The sequence below is a fragment of the Dipodomys ordii genome, unplaced genomic scaffold, assembly GCF_000151885.1.
Source record: "Dipodomys ordii isolate 6190 unplaced genomic scaffold, Dord_2.0 Scaffold65, whole genome shotgun sequence".
Taxonomy (NCBI): Eukaryota; Metazoa; Chordata; class Mammalia; order Rodentia; family Heteromyidae; genus Dipodomys; species Dipodomys ordii.
In genome coordinates this window covers 4,889,182-4,915,519 of record NW_012267281.1, presented here as the reverse complement: position 1 = coordinate 4,915,519, position 26,338 = coordinate 4,889,182, and the positions used below count along the sequence as shown (strand labels likewise).

Below are 26,338 nucleotides of genomic sequence, written 5' to 3'. Positions count from 1 at the left end.
GGAGTCTCTGAACCAGTGACACAGATAAAGTACTGCAGCAAGACCCTTCCCCGTTTCTATGACTGGTGTCTCCTCACTTCTCAACGTTAAGTGTCACAGAGCTCCAACACGATCCCAGAATCCTTTACTTTTCTCTCAACTATAACTAGCTAGTTTATCCCATTCATTTTTAATGCCTTCAGACATGATCTCACTTGCATTTCCAGCTCTCCTTCCAGAACCCAGCCCATCTCTCCACTGGGACGTTTGCCAGGAATCACAAGCATTGCACATCTCCATTTTTTACGCCCCTCTCCCAGCCCTGCCCTCCACTCCTGCCTCTCAGAACATAAAGACTCCCAATTTTCAAGTTATTTAGGCCAAGGAATTTTAGGACATTTTTGGCCTTTCTCATGTCATCCTCCATTGCATCCATCTTTCAGGAAATTCTGATTAACCCAACTCTCGTTTCTGATCCCAGTTTTGCATTTACCTGTGATATTCCTTAACAGCATATCTGCAGCTGTTAATATGTTCCCCAAAAGTTATTTTTACATGGTAGTGTAGCCTACATGCATAAACCCAGATGAAGAGACTTAGATGAAAATAAGATCACCAAAGTGGAAGAAAGGGTACTGAGCAGTATTTTCATCACTTCTCTTATTCCTAACATCCTTTAAACTCTAGTCATCGCTACACCGGATGGTGTCTCCTTATCCAGGCCACTGAAGCCAGGCCATCAGTGACAGGAAATCCTTTCCTCTGTCAGCCCCAAGAATTCATTTCGGACTCCAAATCTATCTGATAGACATTGTTACACTGAAAACAAAGCAAAGGTATTTATCCAAGCTGATAAAGTAAACAGATCTCAGACCTTTTAATATCATTCTTAGTCCCTTCAATAAATATCATGGATGACATTTGGAATTTGATGACCCATGCTTATTTTGATGGATATTAATGTAGAGTAAACATAGTCAAAAACTTAGAAAAACTAGAATGGGGAAGCATATTAGCCTGTGGTCAATATGTAGCAATATGTACAGTAGAAGTGTGTTTGCAATTGACATAAGCTTTGTAACTGAAATCACACCCCATGTCACAGGGTCTATCCAAACAGTGGCAGGTATCAATACTTCCTTCCCTTTTATTGTCCAATAAAATTTCACTGTCAAGATCTACTAAATGTTATCTTTTCATCTGTTTGGCTTAGCTGTGATGCTATCATAAATAATGCTGCTCTAAACATTCACATACAACTTGCTGTGTGATCATGTATCTTGTAAAAGTATTTTAAAAATGTTTTTATTGTTCATGTGGCAGTACGTGTAAAAGATGTATATTTCTTTTGTTCTTAGAATATAAACATTATAAAAATATACAGTGTGGTGAGGAATACCATGGCCATCATCCATGTACTACCTTCAATTGACAATGAATCTTGCATCTCTTATTATTATTTTTTTATTCTTAGCTGGTTTCAAAAAATGCTTTGCTACAAAAGACTTGCTTTCAAAATGAAAACCACTTGACAACTTACACCGTAGCTCCACCATTTACTGAGGGGGTTCCCGCTGTGTCTTACTATCAGAAGGCCCTAAAATAGATTTGCCTGGATGGGATTCGCAGATCACCCAAGTGACATCTCCTTTGGTTTTAATTGCCATAATTATCCACCTACTCAATCTCTTGTTCCCTATCCAAATTCCACTAATCTGTACAGGAGTTTATCATCTAAAATCCAGAGGTCTCATGATCTTTTAATATTCTCTTAATATTTGTTATATTTCATGTTATTCAAAAACCCTTTCTCTTCTTAAGTTATACTTAACTACCCAAAGCTTTAATAATATTTAAAGTGATGTCACTATGTAATTAAAATGAAAATTGCCTGATATTAGGGATATATTTCTAAATTGGTTGATAATATTACTGACAGGGTGCAGGTCTTAATAGATAATTTGACACTGGGAAACTTTATTAAAATGACTTTTAGCATATTTAAGAATCCCTCAGAGAATAAAAGGTAAGAATCCTCCTCTATTGTGACTGAACAGAATTGCACACAAACAGAAATATTGATTTAAAATCTGGAGTGAATCTATAAAGCCCAAATGTGTAAATCATTTTCCTTTACCTCAGATCCCACTTATCTAGTTTAGATGGAATTCTATGACCCATTAATTAAATCATGCTTTTTCCTAGCTCTCCAAATTCCATCCACTCTACCATGTCTTTTTTGCCAAAGTCTTAGGAAAAACACCAACTCTGAGGTGAATTGAATTCTGGCTGTATTTCTCTCCTGCCTGCACTGGGAATAGGCCTCCTATCCTACCCATGTGCCTTGTTCTATTCACAACTGCTTTCTGGGGAGTACAGTTATCAGCCAAGAGCTATTCAAAACTTCCTTTGGTCCAGTTTCATCATCCCTATTTCTGCTCTCACCCTCAGGGGATAACCTTTCAAGATGACAGGGGAAAGGCCTGCAGTTTGCGAGAGTCTGACTGGCCTAATTACAAGGGCTGTGGTGCTCTGCAGTTCCGAAGACCAGTGAGGCTGAAGACCAAGCTCCAACATCACTGGCCACCATTTATGTTTGAGAAAACACTGCTGACTGCCTTAATAGCTTTGGATAAAACTCTTGCCAGCCCAAGACTAACATTTGCAATGATGACAAAATCTTATTCTCATTCTCGGAGATGTTTTTGAGAATCAGAATACAGTATGAATGAATACTTAATGAAAATTAAAGCACCATACAGATAACATTCTAAATGATAAATTACAAAAAGGTATTAATGATATCCCTCCATGGAGAAACAGTGATGATACTGGTCAAAATTTAGAATTTCTATGACTTACATTTTTTCATATTGTACACAATCTGGTTCTTTTTTTATAAGTTCAAAAATGAAATAGAATGCATTGTATTTCAAGAAGATGTTTCCTTTAGATAAATGATTTTAAAAGTGCTTTATTTTGCCTCTAATTATGTGTCTACAATTGTATTATTATTATTATTGTCATCAGTCATGAGGCTTGAACTCTGGGCATGGGCTCTGTCTCTGAGCATTTCATCTCAAGGCTAGTGCTCTACTATTTGAGCCACAGTGCCCCTTCTGGTTTTCTGGTTGTTTATTGGAGGTAAGAGTCTCATGGACTTTCCTGCCTGGGCTGGCTTTGAACTGCGATCCTCAGTCTCCTGAGTAGCTAGGATTACAGGTGTGAGCCATCTGCTTCTATTATTTTCTTATGGTGCCAGTACTGGGACTTGAACTCAAGGCCTTCAACTACCATGTGGCTTTTTCACAAATGGTTAGTATGTTACTAGTTGAGCCATGCTTCCAGTTTGTTTTATAATCTATTGGTGGCAGTTGAAAAATGACAGTTATTTGGAAAACTCCTGTTTTTAAAGAGTATACTTTTTGGTCTAATTTTCCAAATCCAAGCCTATAAAGGTTTTAGAAGAAGGTTACAGTGAATATTCTGTTGCTCATAAAATAATGCTTTGACTCATTTGAAGCTATTCATGAATAACTGGAATAAGTAGCACTCAGGAAATGGCTGAATCTAAGAAGCTTGGTAAACTAGGTGCTTTGCTCTGTATCATAAGTTAGTTCATAGAATAGAATCTGAAACAGAAAGAATCCTAAGGCTAATAATAATAAAGAAAAAAAAGTGAGAGGGGTTTGGTGTAAGTGGTATGCTTGCTTCTCAAGCATGAGGCCCTGCATTCAAATTCTAGTCCTGGTCTCCAAAACAAAAACATCAAAAACACAAGAAATACTGACTGCGTAGCATTGTAGGGCTCTGTTCTGCAAGATTTAATTATTAGTGACTTTCAAATAATAAATTTTTTGGAGTCATCTTTGTTTTTTTCTGCATAGGAACTCTATTTGCATTAATTACTTTTTTGTCAATAGACGTGAAACATTTACAACACCAAGACATTAAAAACATTTAAAATACCAACATTCCTACAATTCCTCTAATGCCTCATTCCTAGTATTTTAGAGAGCTGAAATAAGTGGTTTCTATTAGTTCTCTAACAGTCTCTTGTGTTGACAAAAAAGACCAACCAGTTCTTTGCTTATTTTTTTCTTCTTCAAAATGAATTAGCATTACTTGTTTTACTTTTACAAATCCAAAAATATGCTTGTTGCCAAGCGTGCCATTTGAATAAGTGAAGAGGGGAGTGGGGAGGAACTGTTCATTGGTCAAGTTTTAGATGATGGAGGAAAAATCTTACCAAATCTGAACTAATGTAATTGGCCTTAAATGCCAAAATGAGCTTGAACATGATTAGAAGCACAGCAGATGTCCAAACTTCAGGCCTCTTCTAGCAGCAAATTACTTTAAGTGGAGTCTACACTTAAATATAATTTCCAGAGTAAAAGAAAAATAATGCAAAAATCAGCGACTCTTTTTGTACTTAGAAGAACAGGTATAGGTGTTTCCATTTATCTTTCTCTTGCCCCTGCTTGGGGTAACTTTCTATTAAATCTCATCAATGAGACTGCAGACATGGTTGGGGCTTGTACAGTCTCTCTGGATTGCTTTTTAGAAAAGACAAACTGATAAGAAAAGAGACTGGTGAAGGAATAGCATTGGCTTGGTGCTTTGCAGCAACCAAAGCCTAACTGTCCATTATTTTTCATATAATCTTTAATAGTGTTCGGTAGGTGTTAGAGTTCCTCCAGCACAAGGGAGAAGGGCAGGCTCCAATGGTTAATTCCATCTTACACATTGCAAATGGAAGTGCTAGAGTAGTGACAAAACCTCCCACTGTCCATTTGGAAGTCGGGGGTAAAAGATATTTTAAGACCTCAAATTGCCAATCTCTCATTACTATCCAAGTGGCAGAAACAAACAAGGCACTCATCTATGCTAAGCAGTGTTTAAAAAAATTAGCACGTGTGTCTAGCACAGTACTGCACACAAATGGGAATTTCCAGGTTTTGATTTATCAAAAGCAGTTATATCCAGCCTTTTCATTCTTGGCTAAAATTAAGCCCTGCTCATTAACATTTATTTTTCACAAATGTCATAACCTTTTCACTTTTTAGGAATCTGAAATTACAAATATATTTTAAAATATTTTAGTAATGAAGACTTAACGGTTAGAATTCCTTTGTCAGAAGCACTTTAAAGAAATATATTAAGCTAAAGCTAATAAGCTCAGATTGTCCCCATCCTAACAATCTTTCTTACAGAGTATGATATTTTTAGTAGAAAGGTATATTATCCAGCAATTATGTTAAAATAATCTTGAAATGTAACCATCAAGCTGACACAACAAACAGCTGTGAAAAACGAGACCTAGAGATTTATGCAAATAAAGGGCTTCTGAATTAATTTTCTTCATAGGATAGACTGTCAAGTTTCTTGGAGTATTTAAGCTCTATTTCTTAATTAGTGATTTTGATAATGTCAGTCATATTACATTTTCATAATGTAAATGGTGCATTTCATTGGCAATTTGGGCTATAAGATTGCAGATGATAGTTTCTATTTTACTTCTGATATAATAATAGTTTAGTAACACATACCAAATAGTGCTTTAAAATCCCTCTTTTCCCCCCTCCCTCCCTCCCTCCGTCCCTCCCTCCCTCCCTCCCTCCCTCCCATCCTTTCTCCCTTCCTTCTTGCCTGCTGCCTGTGACCCTCCCTGCCCCTCTTCTTCTTTCCTTCCTTCCTTCATACTATTTGCTAAAAATGGATTCAAAGAATATTATATTACCACTGTGCTACTGACAGTGGTTATTGACACAAACAATAAATCCAACAAGAACAAAACTACAATAACAATGAATAACAACAACAACAAAATGACAATAACACCCTAAAATTATAATAGGAAACACGAATTTTAAGCACATATTTTTGGTGGGGAGGAAGGAAACAGTTACATTAAATTGCATCATAGCATCACCAAAACTGGAACCAAATTGCTCATTTCTCTTGCAGAATCATGTCCAGGCACGGAAAACAGTCTGGACTAAGGCTTCAGATGGGCTCTCACTTTATGAGTCTGTGGAAGATTTGACACAGTAATAGCCTCTCAGAAAAATAAATAAAAAATGATCTCGGAAGATGGCTGCAATTTTTCAACTGGTTATAAATGTTTTTCTTTGCTCAGTAAAAATGAATTTTTGTTCAGTAAAAAAACACCCCCTCTGAGAAATAAGATGACCTTCCTACTTTTATCTCCAGGAAAAGAAATAAGCAAACAAGAGTAAAAATGTTTGATTGCTTCTCTGGTTATAATTCCACTGAAGACTCTTTGTAGGATGCTTCCTGCCACCACCACAGGCCTTTCCTGTCTATCTCTCCATGCCGTGATTCTCCCTGTCTCCCACTTGCTTTCTGTGGAATTTCCCCAAGAAATGACATCTTTACCTGTTGAAATCATGTTTACCCCTACAGCTTTGCAGGTCGCCATTCTTGGAAGCAGTCTTTGCCTTTTATTAAAAATGAGATAATATTTAGGAGCACTGTAGTTAGGCAGAGTAAGTTCCTCGAGTCTTTTAATATCATCCAGGGCATATCTGGTATTACCTTCAAATTGAGTACATCTATTGTGTAGCTTATCTTAGTTGGGTTCATTCTAAAAATATCTACCATTGAATAAGGTATTTGCATTCTAACATAAGAGGAGGATATGCTCACTGAAAGGATATGCTCACTGGGATGATATTAGAATTTACCTGCCAAACAGGAGAAAGAAAACACAACCTATGTAGTGTTTAGATGAATTCTGCACCATATATAATAAAAATCTCTGGTTGCATTTTACGAAGTCATGACAATAAAAAATATAGCTACGTGCTTTTATGTAGGGAAATCTCACAATCATAACGTGAGCAATACAATTAGCAGAAGAAACAGTACAGTGTAATACCATAGAAAGCAAATCTATTATGCACAAAAGCTAAAAGGCTTTCAGTCAATGTTTATATATCTACTAAGGTGGACCCATTGCAACAATGAAATGTAGGGATGGTAAGGGGAAACAAAGGAGGAGGCAACAATGCTTGATAAGAAATGTACTCATTACCTTGCTCATGTAATTGTAACCCCTCTGTAAGGTACTTTCACAATAAAAAAACTTATTAATAATAAAAAATGAACATAAAAAAGAAAAACAGAAAAAAATTAATGTACTAAGAACATAAACATGAGAAAAGCGATTCTCTATGGGAGAGAAAGAGGGCAGAATGACCAGAAGAGGTCAGATCTACTGTCATATTTTCCATGGAAAGTTCTCTGTATATTGATTTATTTTGTGTGGTGCAGGGGATAAAACCCAGGTCATTGTGCATTCTAAGCAAACTCTCCACCACTGAGTTACACTCCAGCCCCCCTTTTATTAATCTTTATATATTTTTACATATCTGACATATTTTACATTAAAATATATGAAGGAAAAAATCATGAAACAGAACAAAGTGTTCAGAAATATTAAGTAATTAATATTAATGTAATGGACTTTGAATTTATTGAAAAAGTGGTCATACTGTATATCTAGAAAATGATAAAAAATAATAAAGAGCAAGATGTTCCTTCTAATTCCCCAGTAGTTCTTAATACAACTAATCATGGGACTGGGAAGGTGGCTCAGTGGTAGAGTGCTTGCCTTGCATGCTCAAGACCCTGGGTTCGATTCCTCAGCACCACATAAGCAAACAGAAAAAAGCCGGAAGTGGCGCTGTGGCTCAAGTGGTAGAGCGCTAGCCTTGAGCTGAAGAGCTGAGGGACAGCGCCCAGGTCCAGAGTTCAGGCCCCACGACCGGACCCCCCAAAAAAAATACAACTAATCATTAAATCATCATTTCGATGGTTGAAAAAATAGGGAAATTAAACTTTAATTAAGTGTTTTATAGCATTTATTGCTTTATAGTACATAATAGTTCTTCTGGACATTAGTTTATAAGTGAAAATTTAACAGAACAAGTCATTAGTATTTAGAAATGCAAATTAATGGAACTTTTATCAAATTAATAATATTGAAATCCATGTACCTTTGTTATGGAGAGCAATATATTACTTATAATTAAAACAATGTTCATTTGTACAATTATCAAACAAATGAGGCCTGCTTATTATTAATTTGTTAAGGATTTAGAAAAATATATGTGTATATATATATATGTATAGTATATATATATGTATATATATATATACATATATATATATATACACACACACAGAGTGAGAGTGGTGGTTAAACATTTATTGCATGGATCTTAGTAACTTCTGAGCAGTTTCTTTGTTGTAATAAGCTTATACAAAAAAAGAAACATTGTAAAACCTTACTGAAATATTGCTTATCACTTTTTATCAGGCAACTACAGGAAAACATGCAGTTTTTCTTTGTTAAAGAAAGATTATGATTATTCATGCTTATGTCAATCTGTTTTATGACCTGTACTGGAAGCTTCATTATGAAGAGTTCATCTAAATTGTCCTCCTGGTACAATTTATTCATCCCAATGAAACAGGAACTGTTGGATATTGCCTTATACCAGCATTCAATCCCACTTGTTATTTCTAGTCAGTAGAACATCTGTTTTGTCCAAACTAAAATAGAATATTATTTATTTGGGAGGAAACACTGTTTTATTAGATCTTACTAATGTAACATTCTCTTGTTCTTTTCTATTGTGAAATATCAAGTTCATCTTTCTGCAGATGTTCCTCTGGCTGTGTCTCTTTCTACGGATTCCACAGTTTGAATGGTGTAAGGGACGCACAGGGCTTTCTATTTCAAGGTACCTGGGTGCCTGTGTCCATAGCATGTGAGAGGAAGTGGGCAGTGCTACAGGCACAGGGAGTGGATATCTGTAGCTCATCCCCTATTTGCTCACTTCCTTTCTGGCCATTCTGTAAGCCCCAACTGGGCATATTGGGAAGAAGCTAGAAGCCAGGACCATCTGGTGAGAGTAATAGGATACCAGGTGTCTTCTTACCATATGTCTATTTAGACCCCATTTGTCAATGGCTTATACCAGCTTTAGAGAAAGAACTGAGAGAGAGAAATCTTATCCAAGGTTAGGATTTGACCATTGTAGGATCTGTTTTTATGGCTGATTTCCCGGTACTCATCCCTTTCTATCGGATCAACCTATGTCTGTACTTATAAATTACAACATCTTGGTAAGGGGTTAAAAAGGACCTTGTTAACTCAATGCTGCCAGAGAGAATGGCGAATCTGCGACAGGCTCAGGCAAAAGTTAAAGACCCTATGTGGAAAACAAACTTAAAAAGAACAAAGGGCTATGGATGTGGGTCTAGTGGAAAAGCCTCTGCCTAGGGCTGGCAAGTACTAGGCCTTGACTTCAATCTCAAGTACGACGAAGTAAGTCAAGGTAATGCAAACAAGTGCGGATTTTCCCACTTGTTAATTTACTGTAGAACATATCATGTGACTGCCCTTACAGAAAATCCATGCTATGCTTTGGCCAATGCTATAAACAGCTGAGCTTTGCCGGCATTGAATCACTGGATAGGATGAGAGAAGAAGGGAAGGGACTGAGAGCCCCCAGGGGTGCTAACGTGAACTTTCTTCCCGATACCTGTGCACCAGTCAAGAGCTATCCAGGGGTGGAGTTTTCTTTGATTAGGAATAGTCATGACTCCACTTTGTAACTAGAATATTTTGAACATCACTTGCAAAATCTGATTATTTTCCAGAGTGTTCACGTTCAAGGATGCACATGGGAAGGAGAAATCCAGCCCTTCTTGTCACATCGCACATGCACCAGGTCTGCACTGTCAGCTAATTAGGGGCCTGCCTTCATTAAGATGATGGAGTCATCAGGCAGAACAGCACAGCTGAGTCACTGGAGATCTGAACGTGTAATGGGACTTGATTACTATTATGGTGCAAATTAGAATAAATCTAATTGGGGCTAAGTCAGGGATGGATCTGGAAAGTGCCTTTCCTTTCTTACAGGCAACTTCAGAACCACTACATGGGGTATATAATGTACCTTTACACAATGCTTTCTAAACTCAATTGTGTTGTTTTTGTGTGCTATTCAATACACGTAACACAGGAGCAAAACACCATGTTTAGCAATATTTTGGTTAAAGAAAATAAATTAGAGAGTAGTTTGTCCAGTGTCATCTAGCTGAAGAGTGGCGGGAGGGGGAGGTGAAATTAGACATGTGTGGAAGGAAATGCAGAGTCAGGAATATAAGTTTTCACAGAAGCCCACAGCCTTTATTTTCAAAATCCAAACATTTCTGAAAAGTCTGGAAGAATCTGATCTAGCCTAAGATTTACCTATTGTCTTTATCCTTTGTCTGAAAGTTGTATCTTGCCACACAAATCCTCCTTGTGATTTTGAAGACCTCCCCACAGCATGTGCTGAACTAGACGGGAAGGAATGTTGGCCGTGAGAATAAGACCTCAGTTTACAGTGGTCATCTGTTCTTTTGATTTGGCAGTGAGGGGGCAGGCTTCACCAGAAGGAGGTGGGATTTATATCCTGGCTTTCATCCTTGGTTGTCATACCTCCAATCCTGGAAGGAAGAGCCTGCTTCCAGGCCAAAATCCTTTGTGTGATCCTTCAAGATGGCCCACAGGCAATGAGAGCTTTGAGTGGCTGCCATCAATATGGTGGCCAGCCTGCAGGTTCCTCCTTAGTTTTATAGAGTGATCTGAGGAAGACACTGAGGCTCCATCCCATCTGGCCTGCCATGGTCCTAGGCCAGGTAAAGCCTTCTTGCTGGGATCCAACTGAAGCCCTCTGTTCTGCTTGGCTCAGTACCACTTATGCCATTCCCTTCACTCTTTCACCTCCACCTCTACCACCACCACCACCACCACCACCACCACTAGTACCCCGAGACATACAAGGGCAAGAGGGTTTTGTTCAGGACTTCCCAGCATGGAATGGAACGACTCTACCCTTGACTACTGCAGGGATCCACCAGCCCTTTGCTTCATGCTGTTTCACGGGAAACATGGGGGCTGTGTCTACTTTGGCAGCTGGCCCAGTGCGGTGAGTGAACAAAAGCTTGAGTGTGACTTCCACTGGTTTCTTGTCCTCATTACCTCAATAACTGGCAACGTAACACCTGAGGAAGGTCAACCCTGGCCCCAGGCTGATGCTGTGGGTACGGCCTTCTTGCCCCTCCACACGAATCCTTGGTGCTGTCCTCCTTAGGGTACATCACTTTACTCTTTCCTCACTTTCCCATTACAGCTAAAGGTGATTGCAGTTTCTTCCAGCCCAGGTCCCTCTGCCCAGGGTCCTCCTGTCAACCATGGACTGACTGTTCTTGCTCCTTTATAATAACTGTGGACTTTTTGTACATGCTGCCCAAGATATGGGACATTTCCAGGTTTCACTGAACTACACCTATGATGATAATAATCCAACAAACCTTCCTGGCCTTATTCCTCCTGGCTGCAGGCCTTTTCTGGGTACCTTGTGCCTGTTTTCATCAAAACAAGGAGGGCCTCATATTAGTTCACTGGTCACCCCCTTCAATGTAGAATTTCTTGAGGTCTGGGAACATAGTGACACTTCTCACCTTGAGATCACCTAAACTTCTGAGAAGCACCCAGTGATAGAGATGTGTGAATGACAAATTTGCATTGTGAAAGCAAGAATTACAATAACACTGGTATGGAAAACACAATTTAGCACAGAATTAAAAGAGAAAGATTTAGGAGTGCAGTAAAAATACCCACCATTTGACCTCAAAGTTTAACTTCCAAAACTATATTTTATCCTGTTTTTTACTCCAAGATGATTCTTTCCAGAAATAGGCCTGACTATTTTAATTTGTGGTGAAAATAGATACATTCATTGTCTTAGTCACTATACTTCTAAGTGTCTGAGTTTATAAGGAGTTGAATTTCAGAATCCGTCTGCTGAGGGGCTGAATCTTCCATACAAGTTCTGTTTATAACGTGATTGATTTTAACTTCCTTTTTAGTCCAAGTGAATTCTAATGAGAATGCAGAGGATAAATAAGATGACCTTTTAAAAACATTTCAAATTTGAAGACCAGACATTTTCTTATATGGACAAATCAAAATTTTCCTTTTAGATTATGCCTGAAATAAAATATCTGAGTTTAGAAAAAATTTTCCTCTCACAAATGCAAAAATGACCATTTTGCTTTAAAATCCTGTTATATTGCAATTTTTAGGTGTGAAGAACAATAGCTCCCACTTTTACTTATTTAACATTTTGGTATCTGATTATATTATCTCCTGGAATTTTAGAATGGATATATACTATGACCATATTGAAAACATACTCTGACACCTACACTCTGCTGAAGAGACCATTCTAAACATTAAAAAATAATTATCTCAAGTTATCAGAAATACAACAAGGCTTTTGAACCATGGCTAAGTAAAATCACTTTTATGAAAATCATTACTATGAATAGAAGATAATGACTTTAACTGAGATTTTAATTCTTACCCTTGGAAAAGTCGTAAATCTGTCCAGTTCTTCAACAAAGCAGAACATCTGTAAACTAATGGCTGACATAACAATCAGGAGGCTGGCAGTAAAAACAACCAAACTCCCAAGCTTCTTTCCAGGGCCAAATATCTTGTATACAAAGTCTTCCAATGCAGGTGAAATCTTAATAAGTCGAACCACACGAAGTACCTATGAAGAGAGATTAAAAAACATATCGCTTTAATCATTTGTTCACAGTTTTAATGGAATCCATACCAAAACATCATTTTCTTCATAAAACATCATTTTACCTCATAAATACCATATCTTTCCATGTGAACCATACCTGAAATATTCATCTAGCTCAGAACACGCCACAGGATAGGAAGGAAGACAAATTGTAATTAATGAAGTGTTTTAACATGTCACATTATAATAATTCAAAATCTGTTATGAACTGTAATATGTGCTAGTTCTCTAATGCATGAAAATCTAAGAAAACCTTTAATTCAGTATAAGTTATAGTTAATGTTTCATAAAATTGACCTCTCTAGGTATTTCACATTCATAGAGACATGGGAGAAAAATCAATCTTTTATCAAGAAATTTTGATTTCTGGCTCAGATTCCTATCCCAATGTCCATTTTTTTCTCCTACTTCCTTGAAAATAACAGAAACTCCTGGAAAATTTCCTTAGCAATTGGCTCTTGGGCACTGAATCCACTTTCCAGCCTTGGTACTAACTCTTGGCAACTGGATTCATCTTGTGAACTAGGCTCAGGCTTATGGGATGTAGAAATTCATCACTAGCATAATTTTATAGTTAAATATGATAGGTACTATAGCAATTTTTAAATCCTGAGTATATTTTATATTGTATCTTTGGTAACATTGGCAATAATATTTTTCTAATTTAACAGATTTTTAATAACAACATTTTTTAAGTCTAGATAGAAGCATTTAAGAGCAGGTAGTGACATGCATATTTGGTGTGTTAGTTTTTCCTTGCTGTGACAAAATATCAAAGATAACTTAAAGAAAGGAGGATTGATTTTGGCTCTCAGTTTCACAAGTGTTAGTCCATCAGGTGAGGAGGATATGGCAGAGTAGAGCAGTTTACTTCATGCCTGCCAGGAAGTAGAGGAGAGAAGCAGAAGGAGAGAGGAAATGAGAGAGAGGAGAAGAGAGAGAGACACACAGAGAGATAGATACAGTGAGAGAGAGAGAACAGAGCAGGGGAGAGGAGAGCTGGCTTTTTCCTTTTCCTCTTGGATTCTGTCCTGTCCCTATCAGCCTATGGTATGGTACTGCCTGCATTCAATTTGAGTCTTCTTCCTTTAGTAAGTTGTCACTGGAAATGCCTGAGACACACCGAGAGGTGTATTTTACTAATCTCCCAGGTGCTTCTCAAGCCAATAACGTTGATGCTCGAGATAAAAACATTAATGAACATTTTAATGTGCATTTAACCATATTATGCATTGGAAAATATATGTAGAAAAACTCACATTGTGACAGATTAGAGATAACATAAAAATGACAAAATGTGAGATAGAAAAATGCTTCTATTTCATATGTTTATACTAGGATACCATACTTGCATACTTTATCTTTTTACCTAGAATTTAATAGAGCAAAAAGCATATTGCTCCCACCTAACAATTACAATGACTATAACTAATAATTATAGTCATTGAATAATTGTTAAGAAATGTGATTCAATATATCCCATTAAAAATTAGAGATGCAATTATAATACCAAATTATATAATAACAAATTATAATACCTTTATATTTAATCATTGCAAATAAAAGAAATAGACATTTATAAATAATGTGTGGCTAAGTAAATCATGTAAAGGTGGATTTTACATATATAAATTATTATTCCTATTGTAAACCATTGTTAAGCCAGGATATTGATTATTATTCCTATTGTAAACCATTGTTAAGCCAGGATATTTACTTGGAATTTGTTTCATATATACTTCTTTAAACTTTGTGCCAACGGCTTTCCATTATGTAAAATTTGCTAGTCAAGTACAGACATATTATGTCCATATATTATTACATATGACTAATTTTGGAGGAACAGTGTCTTATTATCAATTTTCAGAAATGTTTTGTCTGTTTTTAGGTGTCAGGGATGGGCTTTAACTCAGAGCCTTAGGCTATTGCTTGGCTTTTTCACTCAAGTCTGGTGCTCTACTACTTAAGACATATCTCAAATTCTGGCTTTTTTGTTTTTGGTTGTGAGGGCTGAACTCTGGGCCTAGACACTGTCCCTCAGCTCTTCAGCTCAAGGCTAGCACTCTGCCACTTGAACCACAGCACCACTTCCGGCTTTTTCTGCTTATGTGGTACTGAGGAATCGAACCCAGGGCCTCATGCATACAAGGCAAGAACTCTACCACTGAGCCACCTTCCCTGCCCAAATTCTGGCTTTTTGCTAGTAATTAGAGATAAGATTCTCCCAGATTTGTTTGTCTTGCTGGCTTCAAACTCTGATTCTCAGCTCTTAACCTCCTAAGTAGCTGGAATTATAGATGTGAGCCTCTTATGCTCAAAATAAATTTTCTGAAGTTTTAAAAAAAGTTATTTTGATTTATAAATGCATTGTTTCTGATATTAAATACATCACTGGGCTTCTGCCAATGACATATATCTGTAGTATATGAGTACATATTATTGTTAAAATAATATGATTTCTATTTACCCTGGAAAGAAACAAAGATCAATAGGTAGTATTTTTATTACCTGGAAGTATGTGAACTGAGAATGATAAAGATCTGGATACACATGAAGAGTAGTTCCAATGACCAGGAGCAGCTCAAATTTGTGAAGAGATGAGCTAATATATCCAGTGAACCCCAGACACCATATCTTCAGCAATGCCTCCAAATCAAAAAGCACAGTAAAAGCCACCTAGAGGAACAAAGATACATCAAAATCCACATCCCTAATTAGTTCATATATTAGGCAGTGCATGAATTTCAGCCATAATTACATGTACAGAGGACTCCATAAATAAAAAATGACATTTTATTTTAAAAGATACATTTGGAACATACTGCCTAGAGCAAAATTATCTTAGAGACTTAGGAAAAACGTCAGATTTTGAATTTCGTGAGTGGTATTATTTCTTTATTATTTACCATTTGTTAATTTTTTTTGTGAGTTGTGGGGCTTGAACTCAGGACCAAGGTTCTGTTCTGAGCCTCTTTGTGCTCAAGGCTAGTGCTCTACTCCTTGAGCCACAGCACCACTTCCTGTTTTTTGAGTGGTTAATCATAGATAAGAATCCCATGGGAACTTTACTGCCTGGGCTGGCTTTGAACTGCAATCCTCAGATCTCAGCCTCCTGAGTAGGTAGGATTACACAGGTGAGCCATTGGTACCTGGCTACAATTTGGTAATATTTAAAAACGAATTCAATTTATTGAACTTCTATAGATACATAGATGCTTAGAGAAAATATTTTTAAAGTGTAACTATTGTAAGCATTATAACTTCTTTTTATTAAATTTCTCTTGGGCGGGGTGATGGATCAAGATGCCCTGTGTACATAAAGGAACACATTCAAATGAAATCCTTTTGTAAAACCATGTGAAGGCTATACTGTGATCTACACGCTATAAAATGACATATATTACTGCCATAATTGAACCAGGTAAAACAGAATATCATCCATCTCCTTGAGTACAATGACAAGTTGAGAAATGGGAATTCAATACCAAGAAATTTATGTGGGCTTGCATGCATAAATAACTTAAAATGTTACTGTTATTAATTAATGAATATATAGTTGATAACACTATGTGTACATTTAACCTTTAATTTCTCATAAAAATTCTATGTACTATTACAAATACCAGCAATAGAAAATATACACATAAAGATAATATGTTTGTTTTCTTCTATTTGTCTTATGGGCAAGAATTCTCATTTTGAAAGAAGGTTGTAACTGGAATTAAAATATGCAATATTAGATTAACTTGTAGTTAAAGAACATAAGGTGAGTATTGGGTTAGTTTTAATACAGACACCTAAGAGGATTTCCCATGTTTATTGGAAATAAACTCAGGTCTTAGAAATCTGGAGGAGATTGGTGATTTCTTAGAAAAGTCATGAATAGTCAAATTGAGGGATGATGTACAATACTTAACAATATCTAGAGTTTTGTCTATAATTACTAAAAGGATTGTGCCAATGTGGTTTTTCTAAATCTTTTTTAATTGTCAAGGTGATGCACAGAGGGGTTTCAGTGACATAAGTAATGAGTACATTTCTTTTTTTTTTAATTGTGAGAATACCGTACAGAGGAGTTACAATTACATGGGCAAGATAATAAGTACATTTCTTATCAAGCATTGTTGCCTCCTCTTTGTTTCTCCTTCCCATCCCTTCCCATACTCTCCCCTTTCCCCCACCTGATCCTCCCCCCACCAAAGTTGTAAAGTTCGTTTTTTGACATAACGACTTGTACATCTCATTGTTGCAATGGGTCCACTTGTATCCCTAGTTAAATATTTGTTTTTTTTCCTTTTCCCTCCACAAATTATACAAACATCAAATACAGTGAAAGCATGGGTTATACCGTGGGGGAGGGACATACAAAGCAACAAAGAAATCATCTTATAAATATGTTAGAAACAATTGCATGAAAGGAAAAAAAAACAAAAAAATTTGAATATTTATCTTGGGGTTCATTCCCCTAACATCAACTTATCTGACCTTTCTACTTGACTCAGACATATACTAGTTATTGCAAATAAGGGAACCCATGGGCCCTATGTTTCTTTGGGCCTGGCTTATTTCACTTAATTTTTTCCAAGTCTTTCCATTTCCTAACAAATGAGTACATTTCTTGTCAACCTTGTTACCCCCTCCCTCAATTTTATCCTACTTTCCCTTCTCCTCCACACCCTAAGTTGTACAGATCATTTCCAACATATTATCTGTTGCATTGGTTTCCCCTTGTCCTTTGTCTCACCAACATGGTTTTATAGTACAATCTTTTAAAAAGCTAAGTATTGATCCTATTTTTAAAAAATGGATATAGAGAGGATCACAGTTCAGGGCCAACCCTTAGAAGGGGAAAAACCACAGACCTCCATCTAAAGCAAAATGGGGGTTAAGTTGTGGCTCACATAGTATAGAGCTGTCCTAACAAGCCTGAAGCATTGGGTTCCAAACAAAGTACCAACCAACCAACCAACAAAAAAGCCTCAGAAAGCAACAATATGTGCAAGAGCGGTTAGGTGAGTTACTCTGGAAACGACTAATGGCTGAATTTCTTAATGATTCCTTCCAATATCAAGTATTACCCATCCATGAATTAGCAAGGAGATTATTGACTCAAAGGAATGGCGAACGCTATGGAAATTTAGCTGATTAGTCTGGAGATATGAGCATGGTTGTGAGAAAGTTTTGGAGGGACACAGAAAGGCAAAACAAGCCTGCCATTTCAGGGGTGTGAATGAGGGTGTGGACAGCAGAGGAGGAAATTTATTAAATGCACATCATCTGTAAGTGAAACAAGACTATTCATTTTCTATAACAATATAGTCATATAGTAGTTGCTGAACAATGATATGGAAATAACAAGAATCTTTTAAAAAAATTTCAGTCTTTCAAAGATTCTTCAGTGCTCATATGTAATAGTTGAAATGGGTCTTGGTACTTAATTCCTACCATGCTTAGGAACTTTACCTCTCTTCCTATTTCACTTCGAGAGGTTCAGCCTTCAATTCATGAAAGCCTTGATCCCTGGAAATAACCCTAGATGTTAATGCAAATCTGTTGGGTACTACTGAATAATATTTTATTTATATTTTTTCATCTACTGTGATAAATGAATTTGGGTGGTAATTTGACTTTTTGCATATCCTTATTTGGTTTGATCAATACTCCTTTGCTGTGTCAATCATATTGTAGGGTTTCTATATTCTATAAGATCTGTAATTTCTCAAATAAACCCACAATGATTGACTTTCAAAAGATTACACTGAAAACCGCTTTGGCACAGTCCTTATTGTAATTATAGGTAAAATGCTCCAATATTTTATGTTAAGTTTCCTACATCATCCATCAATTCAACTGTTTGTTTTTCCAGGTAATCATCAATCTTCTCCAGATTTGTAAAGCCTGTATTTATAGTACATTCTTCCAAACACAAGTGGTTCTTTCAGGGAAAATTTTGCACTTCTAATGTCCCTTCAAGTCAATCTTGTGGCTGTTTTCACTACAACTTGAGACCCATCATCTTTCCTCTCCCCCAAAAGACTTTTGCTGCAAAAACATGTGAGGACTCAGGTCAAAATGAGCTTGAAAAGTAGGTTACTAACACCAAATGTCTAAAATACATACCAAAAGACCCTTATCTAGTTAAATATATGGATAAGCACATTACTAATTTCACATTGGTTATTATGAAGAGTGACAGGTTAACGAGGAGAATGAAACAACATGAATATTATTGAAATACTTTATTTGTAACTATGAAAACCGAACAATGAAACTTGTTGTAATTGTTATTGGAAGGGGAGAAGGACAGGATAATGATGAAGGCAGTGAGAATAATTAGAATACATTGTAAATGGAAATGTAACAATGCAATCTTATCCTGTATAACTAATGTAAGCTAATAAAAAGCACAAAAAGGAAAACAGATAGAATAATATATTTTGATGACCACAATCAAATGTGCAGGTAAACTATACATTATTATTTTCACTATGGGAAAAATCATTTTTCAAACATACTAAAATACACTACAAGAGATTTAGCCAACTATTGTATTTAAAGATACATATTCTCATTAATTTTCCTATTGGAATTCCAGATTCTAGATTCTCCTGTGATCAACTGCTTTGCCTTTACCCTAATTTGTTTTTAGAAGCTACCATAGTAGCACTGGAAAACATAATTAACTCCAAAGTGGTAATATTTTACTGAAAAAGAATAAAAATAAGCCTAGTGTACTTGAATTATGGGTTAGCCTGCCAAAAGGAAGGCTATGTCAGGATTTATAGGAGGGGATTAGGAAAATTAAATTAGTTTGAATACTGAGTAATTATTTTAGTGTAGGTTATGAGGTTTGGAATAGGATTTAAATTCAAAAGAATATAAGCAATTTAAAAATACCAGGGTAGAAACAGCCAGAAAGCATGCTTTAAGAACCCCCCATTGTCAGTGGGAAAACCCAGCATATTTCAGTGAACCCAACCTTGACAGTAGCTGGACAGGGTAGAAATTGTCAGCGTCTTGCAGGATGGGGTATCAGCAGAGCCTACTTACTTAGCATTTTCCAAAGAAACACCTGAGCAAGTATCTAGTCCTGGAGCTTTCTGCAAATCCCAGACAACCAGTAGGCAGACTTTGGAAGGGTCAGGATCCACTTGTCACACCTATTAGTCATCCTCCATTTCATAGCCTTCCAATGGATAATGGGCTAATGAGTTATCTTAGGAGTGGACCTATGAGACAATACAGTTTGGCTAGGGCTCTTGTAGGCCTAGGGCTAGGCTCTTGCCTTTCACACGTGATGCCCTGTGCCTCCTTGGAACTTTGCCGTCAAGTATTCTCTCAGGAGGGCCTAACCTCATCTAACCCTAGTCACCTCCAAGGGCCACACCTCTAAATTTATAGTTAGCTTATGTTTTTATCCTTTTAACATCACATTTCAAGCTGAATTTTGGAGGTGACAAATCTTGGTTTGCTCTCATTTTAGCTGAGTTTAACTAATATTTACTGTAACACAGTTTTATGAATTCTTTAGACTCTTACATTATTTAAGTTTTTCTTTTCATTTTATAATAACTGGTTAGCTGTCATTGCTGAGTTAATATTCGCAGGAACAGACATTCTATGAATTCTTTAAGCTTTATACTTTGATACTTACATTAAAACCTTTTCATTTAAAAAGAACACGTGACACTTGATATATACTATACCAAATCCTTTTGTATTCAAGAAAATGATCAATATGAGGTACAGATTTTAAAAATTAAGCCAGTTTTTATTCAAAGAAACGATATCATATTTGTTCAAAAGACAGCATATAACTTGTGGAAAGATAATTTTTAGAGTAAAAACTGAGCAAATTCAGTTTAAAATAATGTTGAAAAGAACTTGTAATTGGATCAGTGAGGTTGCAGATAAAGGAACAAGATGATCGCAAAATTTGTAAAGGTAAAGAGAAAAATACAACCAAATGGAAAATGGTATGCTTAATATAAATGGAACAATGGAAATTGCTCTGGCCTTTTAATTCAATGAATAATGTATGAGCATTCATAGGTGACGAATAGTAAAGGAACTGATTGTGCCATGCAGGCCTGTGAAGATCAAACAGTAGAGAAATTTCCTATGTGTGAGAAGATACATGTGTTATAGTTTCTCTTTGATTTCAAAACCATAATGGGGCTAGAGAAAATATCGTAAGAGAAGATTGTAAGAGAAAACTCTAGTCTCTTAGGTGAAATACACTTTCTAGGTGAAATACAGTTTCTATTTAATTTCAAAATCATAGTAGGGTTGGAGAAAATATTGTGAAAGAAGTTGGTAATAGGAAGCTCTCATCTTTTAGGGGAAATGAAATTCAAAAACATCAAAAAAATGATGCCAGCATCATTCTAGTGCTGTCTGTAAGCCACCGATTCTGTGGTGAACTCAGAATTCCAGAGTGAGAAAGTAAAGTTTGGAGACGGATCAGTGAAGAGTCCTGATTGTCAGTATTGTATTATTATTTTATCTAACACGACAGTTTCACAATCCTTTAGAAGCCTACAAAAAGCAATGGTCAGAGGAAAACTAATTAAAGTTTTCCAAAAAATAAATAAAATTGAACTTGATGAGAATGCCGAAGACTGCTGCTGTAGCAAGATGCGTTACTCTATTAATTTAATCATTTCTTGTGATTAATGAATTCAACTATAGGAGTCATATTTTGTTGGAGGTAAAATAAATCATTTTTAACATTTTTCCATTTTAACAAATATTATAAAAAGACATGTCATCAGAGGAACAGAGAAATTGCTTTTTCAGAAAAGATCACTATCTGTAAATTGGGGAATGAGTCTACCTTTATGAAAGTCCTTATGATTCCAAACACATTGCAGTCACAGATTTAAATCAAAACAAAACTTGAAACCAGAGAGACATAAAGTTCTGATCAAGGCACATTCTTGTTGGTCAGAAATGCAATGATGCATGTGGGGTTGAGAAATAGTCTCTACTGGATATGCTCCTCTCTCTGTCCCTGACTTTATCATTGAAGAACATAAGAATGTTTGTTAAAAATTAACCTCATGAGCAGAAAGACAGCCATGCTCTTTATTCAGGTAAATCCAGAAGAAAGCAGAGTATGTTCCTGGGGTAATGCTAGGAGTACAAACAGAACTGAGTTGGGGCAATATAAAAAGTTCTGGTCTCTTTTTCACACTATTGGTTTCCTATATCCCTCTCATCAGTTTATCTCTGCATTATTCCCCTTCCCTTCCTTTTCTTTCTTTTTATCTTTGTGCCCATACTGGTGCATTAATTCTTGCTTATTCTTGCTTGGCTTTTTCACTCAAGGCTGGCACTCTACCACTTGAGACACACCTCCAACTACCAGCTTTTTGCTGGTTAATTGCAGATTGATCTATCTTTTCTAGTTTGAATCAGGATCCTCAGAACTCAACTTGGCTTCCTGAGTAACTAGGATTATAAGCATGCTCCACTATTGTATTTTTTTTAAAAGGGCACTTTGATGAAATTGCTCACCATGCTGTGCCAGTAAAATGTATTATAGACTTAGGTCTTATATATTTTCATATTCTATAGATTTATAGAGGAGAAAATAATGTTATAATTCTATTACTTATCATTAAGAAAAATTTAAATATATTTAAAATATAATTTTGCTTGTTATGAGTTTCTGGGCAGTAATGTTATCTTCTTTTAAATCAAAATGAAAAATTTAAAGTTATTTATCAAATATCAGTCTTTACTTGTTCATGTTTATGCATGAAATAATGTTCCTGTTGCTTAACTAATTCTAAATTTAGATTAATTAATTCAAAGTAACAAAACAATTCTTCAGCTTTGAAACAGAAGGTAAGCAGCCTAATTTATTCTTAAAGGAAATCTTTTTGGACTCTAAGTTGACTCCTAATGGGTGCAATGTTTTATTTTGGAATTTCTAAATAATTCATTCTGGAATATGTAGAACCCTATAAAAGAAATTACTTCTTTAAAAGCTTGTGGCCTTTTGTGATCTATTTTAAAAATATGCTTTCAAACGATTACATAATGCTAAAATGCCTTAAATACAGCATCATTATGGCCCATAAACTTCAATTGCTGTCATTATAGCTGTTTTGTGGATTAAATGAGATAATGAATTCCTTAAAGCACTTGGTACATAAAAGGCCCTCCCAAATGTGGCAGCTATTACTATTGTTAATCGTCATCAATTTGAATTTAACATGTGAGAATGTTAGTGGAAATGTTCCTTACTTCCATAGCTAAGTCAAGTTCCAGCCTAGTGCTTACCTTTGTAAGTAAAGTTTTATTGGAACCAAAGCATCCTGAGACAACATTCATTTTTTTGCATGGCTGTGTCATAGTTAAGAGCTGAGACAGAGCAGGTGGTTTGCAAAGCCTAGAATGTTTTCTAATTAAGATAGTTTGGTGACCCTTGGCTTAAACTAAAGTTTGTGTGTTTTTTTTTTAAAATAAACTCTTAAGAAAGCTTGTTTTCAAAAACAAGCTATACTCACTTGAAACACGTTACTTCGACCTGTGTGCAAGTTTCTGATTCAAGGAGAAGTAAGATTTTAATTTGAGTAAAGACCAAGCATGTTTTCAGAAATGCACACAGGCAAAGTGTACCAATCCAGTGGAATAACTTTGGAAACTTTAATGAGTTCAAGAATAAACAACAGGATATTTATTGTCTATTTGATCTAAGTAAGTAAGTCACTACCACATACTTTCTTTCTAGGATTTCAGTGTTGGTTAGTGTATTCATTGGCATCACTTTACTGAGATAAAATTGTTATGTAAAAAGTTGTATTTATATAATGTATTCACTAAGTGAGTTTGAGACTAAACATGTACTCAAACCATTTCCATCAATGCCACAGACATGTGCCTTCCCAATATCCTTTGGTCACCTTCATTGTTATTATTACTGTTATTATTATTATAGTTTTAGAAAATTTTACATGTGGATACTACGTAGCAAACTCCAGATCTGACCTCATGACAGTTTATCATGTCTACTTTTACTGTGCTAGGGGTAACAAATATGAGACATACAATGTATACTAGTTTTTACTATGCTGTCTTGAACCTCACTTGTTTTGGAAAATGAAATGGAAAATGAAAGATGGAAACTGAAAAGGAATATATCCATGGACTCAACTCATGCCATTAAAACAGTAAGCAGTGAACTCTATCATATAAGCTGCTTAGTTTTTGGTAGGAATTTCTTACAGCATGATGATCAATTATCTAATACATATAAACATCACTAGGAAAGAGATGAATTTTGTGTCACACTTTTTCCCAGATTGGCCTCAGAGCACAATCCTCCCACCTAAATGAGATGACCGTAAATAAGCTTCCATGACAGGGCCTTGCTCTTTTATGCTCCCCTTATTTTTATTTCCTTTCATAACAATCTAGACTTCTTGGTCTTCATTTAAACTCCTTTGTGAGTCACTCAGACTCTTTTTAATCCCCTAGTGTCTCAGATCAATCACACTATAAAAATCCACTAAAGCCAGATCTATTCAAGCTTCCTTTTCTCCTTGCTTATACAATTTCTTAAAATGTCATCTATCTTTCTAAATTGGTTGGAAGCATTGAGCCCTGTGGGGACTGTGCCTGGCTGCAGGAGATTTGACTGGTGTGCTTGAAACATGAATGATATCAGTGGGAAACCCTGTTATGTGGTTGTTTATTCTATGTCTGAGTAAATACATAGGAGTATGAGTGTTTGACCATCTGCAGTAATCCTGTCAAAAGCCAGGAGGAGTACCTGTATGTACTTAGTTTAGTGCATCCTGGTATCCTGGAACTGTAAGGAAACTACTTATTGTAGGGCACCATGTCCTTTTCTGAACCCATAAAAGCAGAGGGTGGGGAAGATGTCATCCGTTTTGTCATGTCTGTGAATTAAACTCATTCCTTGCCCCAAAAGTGATATTGGAATACTAGTTATTTAATTAAAAGAATTCTGAAATACCACTGCATGAGAATTTCTCTATATGTTGCCCCAGAATCTTCTGGCTGGAAGTGGCACACTATAAATTTATAAGCCTCAAATTCATTTAAATTCACTTAAATCTTCAATAGTGTATTTATTATAGATTTAATTATTAGTACTTTTTGGTCACTCTTTTCCCTTTGTACTCAAGCTTCCCATTATGCAGTCATTAGCCTGGATGTACTAGAATTTTCCCTGCTTTCTAGATTATAAAAACCAAGGGACACCCTCAACATTGTATCTTTGTGTCAGAATTTTGCCAGGAAACATCATTATTGGTCCATGTTTCTATCACCATTCAATGACAATCTAATTGATTGTGGGAAAAGTCTAGGTGTAATCTCTTTTTTCAGCCCCATCATTACTATTTATGATCTACATTTCTTGCTGGACTATAAGAGTAATATAATAGGTAACAAATAGTTAAGTGTCACATCATAGACAGTCCTCAACTATGAGAGTTTAGGACTAATATTTTGTTTCAGGAAAGAACCCTCCATGAAGGAGGATATTCATAAATAACTTCCAGTTTCTTGACATTCACATAGATGTTTATATTAGTGGATATATGCAATCATATTTTGGCAGAGAAATTTAATGTGATGGTTATAATGTGAATTATTATCAGCTAAGTCGATTTTAAATGTGTTGGGAAAATTCTGGATGCCAAAGAAAAGTCAATTCAATGGCAAACTAATTTTTCTCACATTTTTAAAAGCATCAATTTGTTGTACAAGGGATTTCATTTTGATGTGTCGACATATGCATGCAAAACACCTTAATCAGACTCACCCCCCCCCACTCTAGTCTCATATCCTGTTTCCTCTTCCCAAAGCTGATTTCAATAATCTTCACTTTCATGTGTCCTCAGGCACATTAAGTACTTTGGCCCTATGACCTTGCCTTAACACCTCTCTCTTTCCCCTTCCTCTTCCTCAGACAGGACCTGTTACACATTCCTTTCATCATTTCCCTTACTGAAGCCAAATTGTTTGAAGGGGTTTCCCCTTGGTATGTCATGTATGCATATATGGTACATTAATCAGATTTATTTCTTGAGTCCTTTGATTTTCCCCATCTCTACTGCCCCTAAATTATTTAACAGCTTTCATTGAATTTTATTTTTCTGTTTTCATGTATTTTGGTATTATTATTTACCTTCTAATACAGCAAGTTCATTTTTATGTGAAAATGCTTTTTTTTTTTTTTTGGTTGTGGGGCTTGAATTCTGGGCCTGGGTACTGTCCCTCAGCTCTTCAGCTCAAGGTGAGCGCTCTACCACTTGGGCCACAGTGCCACTTCTGGTTTTCTGGTGATTTATTGGAGATAAGAGTCTCATGGACTTTCCTGCACTGGCTGGCTTTGAATCATGATTCTCAGATCTCAGACTCCTGGTAGCAAGGATTTCAGTGCCTGGTGAAAATGCTTTTTTAAAAAAAATAAAAAATAACTCTGATTTATTTTTGTCCTTTAAATAGCTTTTTCTTTTCTGGTACTGGGGCTTGAACTCCCTGAGCTCTTGCTTAGTTTTTTTTTTTCCTGGTCTCAGGACATGAACTCAGCACCTGGGTTTTGTTCCTGAACCAATTTGTATTCAAGGCAAACACTCTACCACCTATGCCACACCACCACTTCCTGCTTTTTCTGAGTAGTTCATTGGTGTTAAGAG

General features: G+C 36.1%; 1 protein-coding gene across 1 annotated transcript in view; it reads right to left on the bottom strand.

The window, feature by feature from the left end:
- Nucleotides 1-26,338, bottom strand: part of Nalcn (sodium leak channel, non selective) — a 211,162-nt gene that overhangs the window by 102,796 nt on the left and 82,028 nt on the right. Inside the window, exons 11-12 of the mRNA XM_013022975.1 lie at nucleotides 15,168-15,335; nucleotides 12,429-12,620 (exon numbers count right to left, since the gene is read on the bottom strand). Of these exons, the coding sequence (XP_012878429.1) occupies nucleotides 12,429-12,620; nucleotides 15,168-15,335 (360 nt within the window). The remainder of the gene's footprint in view (nucleotides 1-12,428; nucleotides 12,621-15,167; nucleotides 15,336-26,338) is intronic.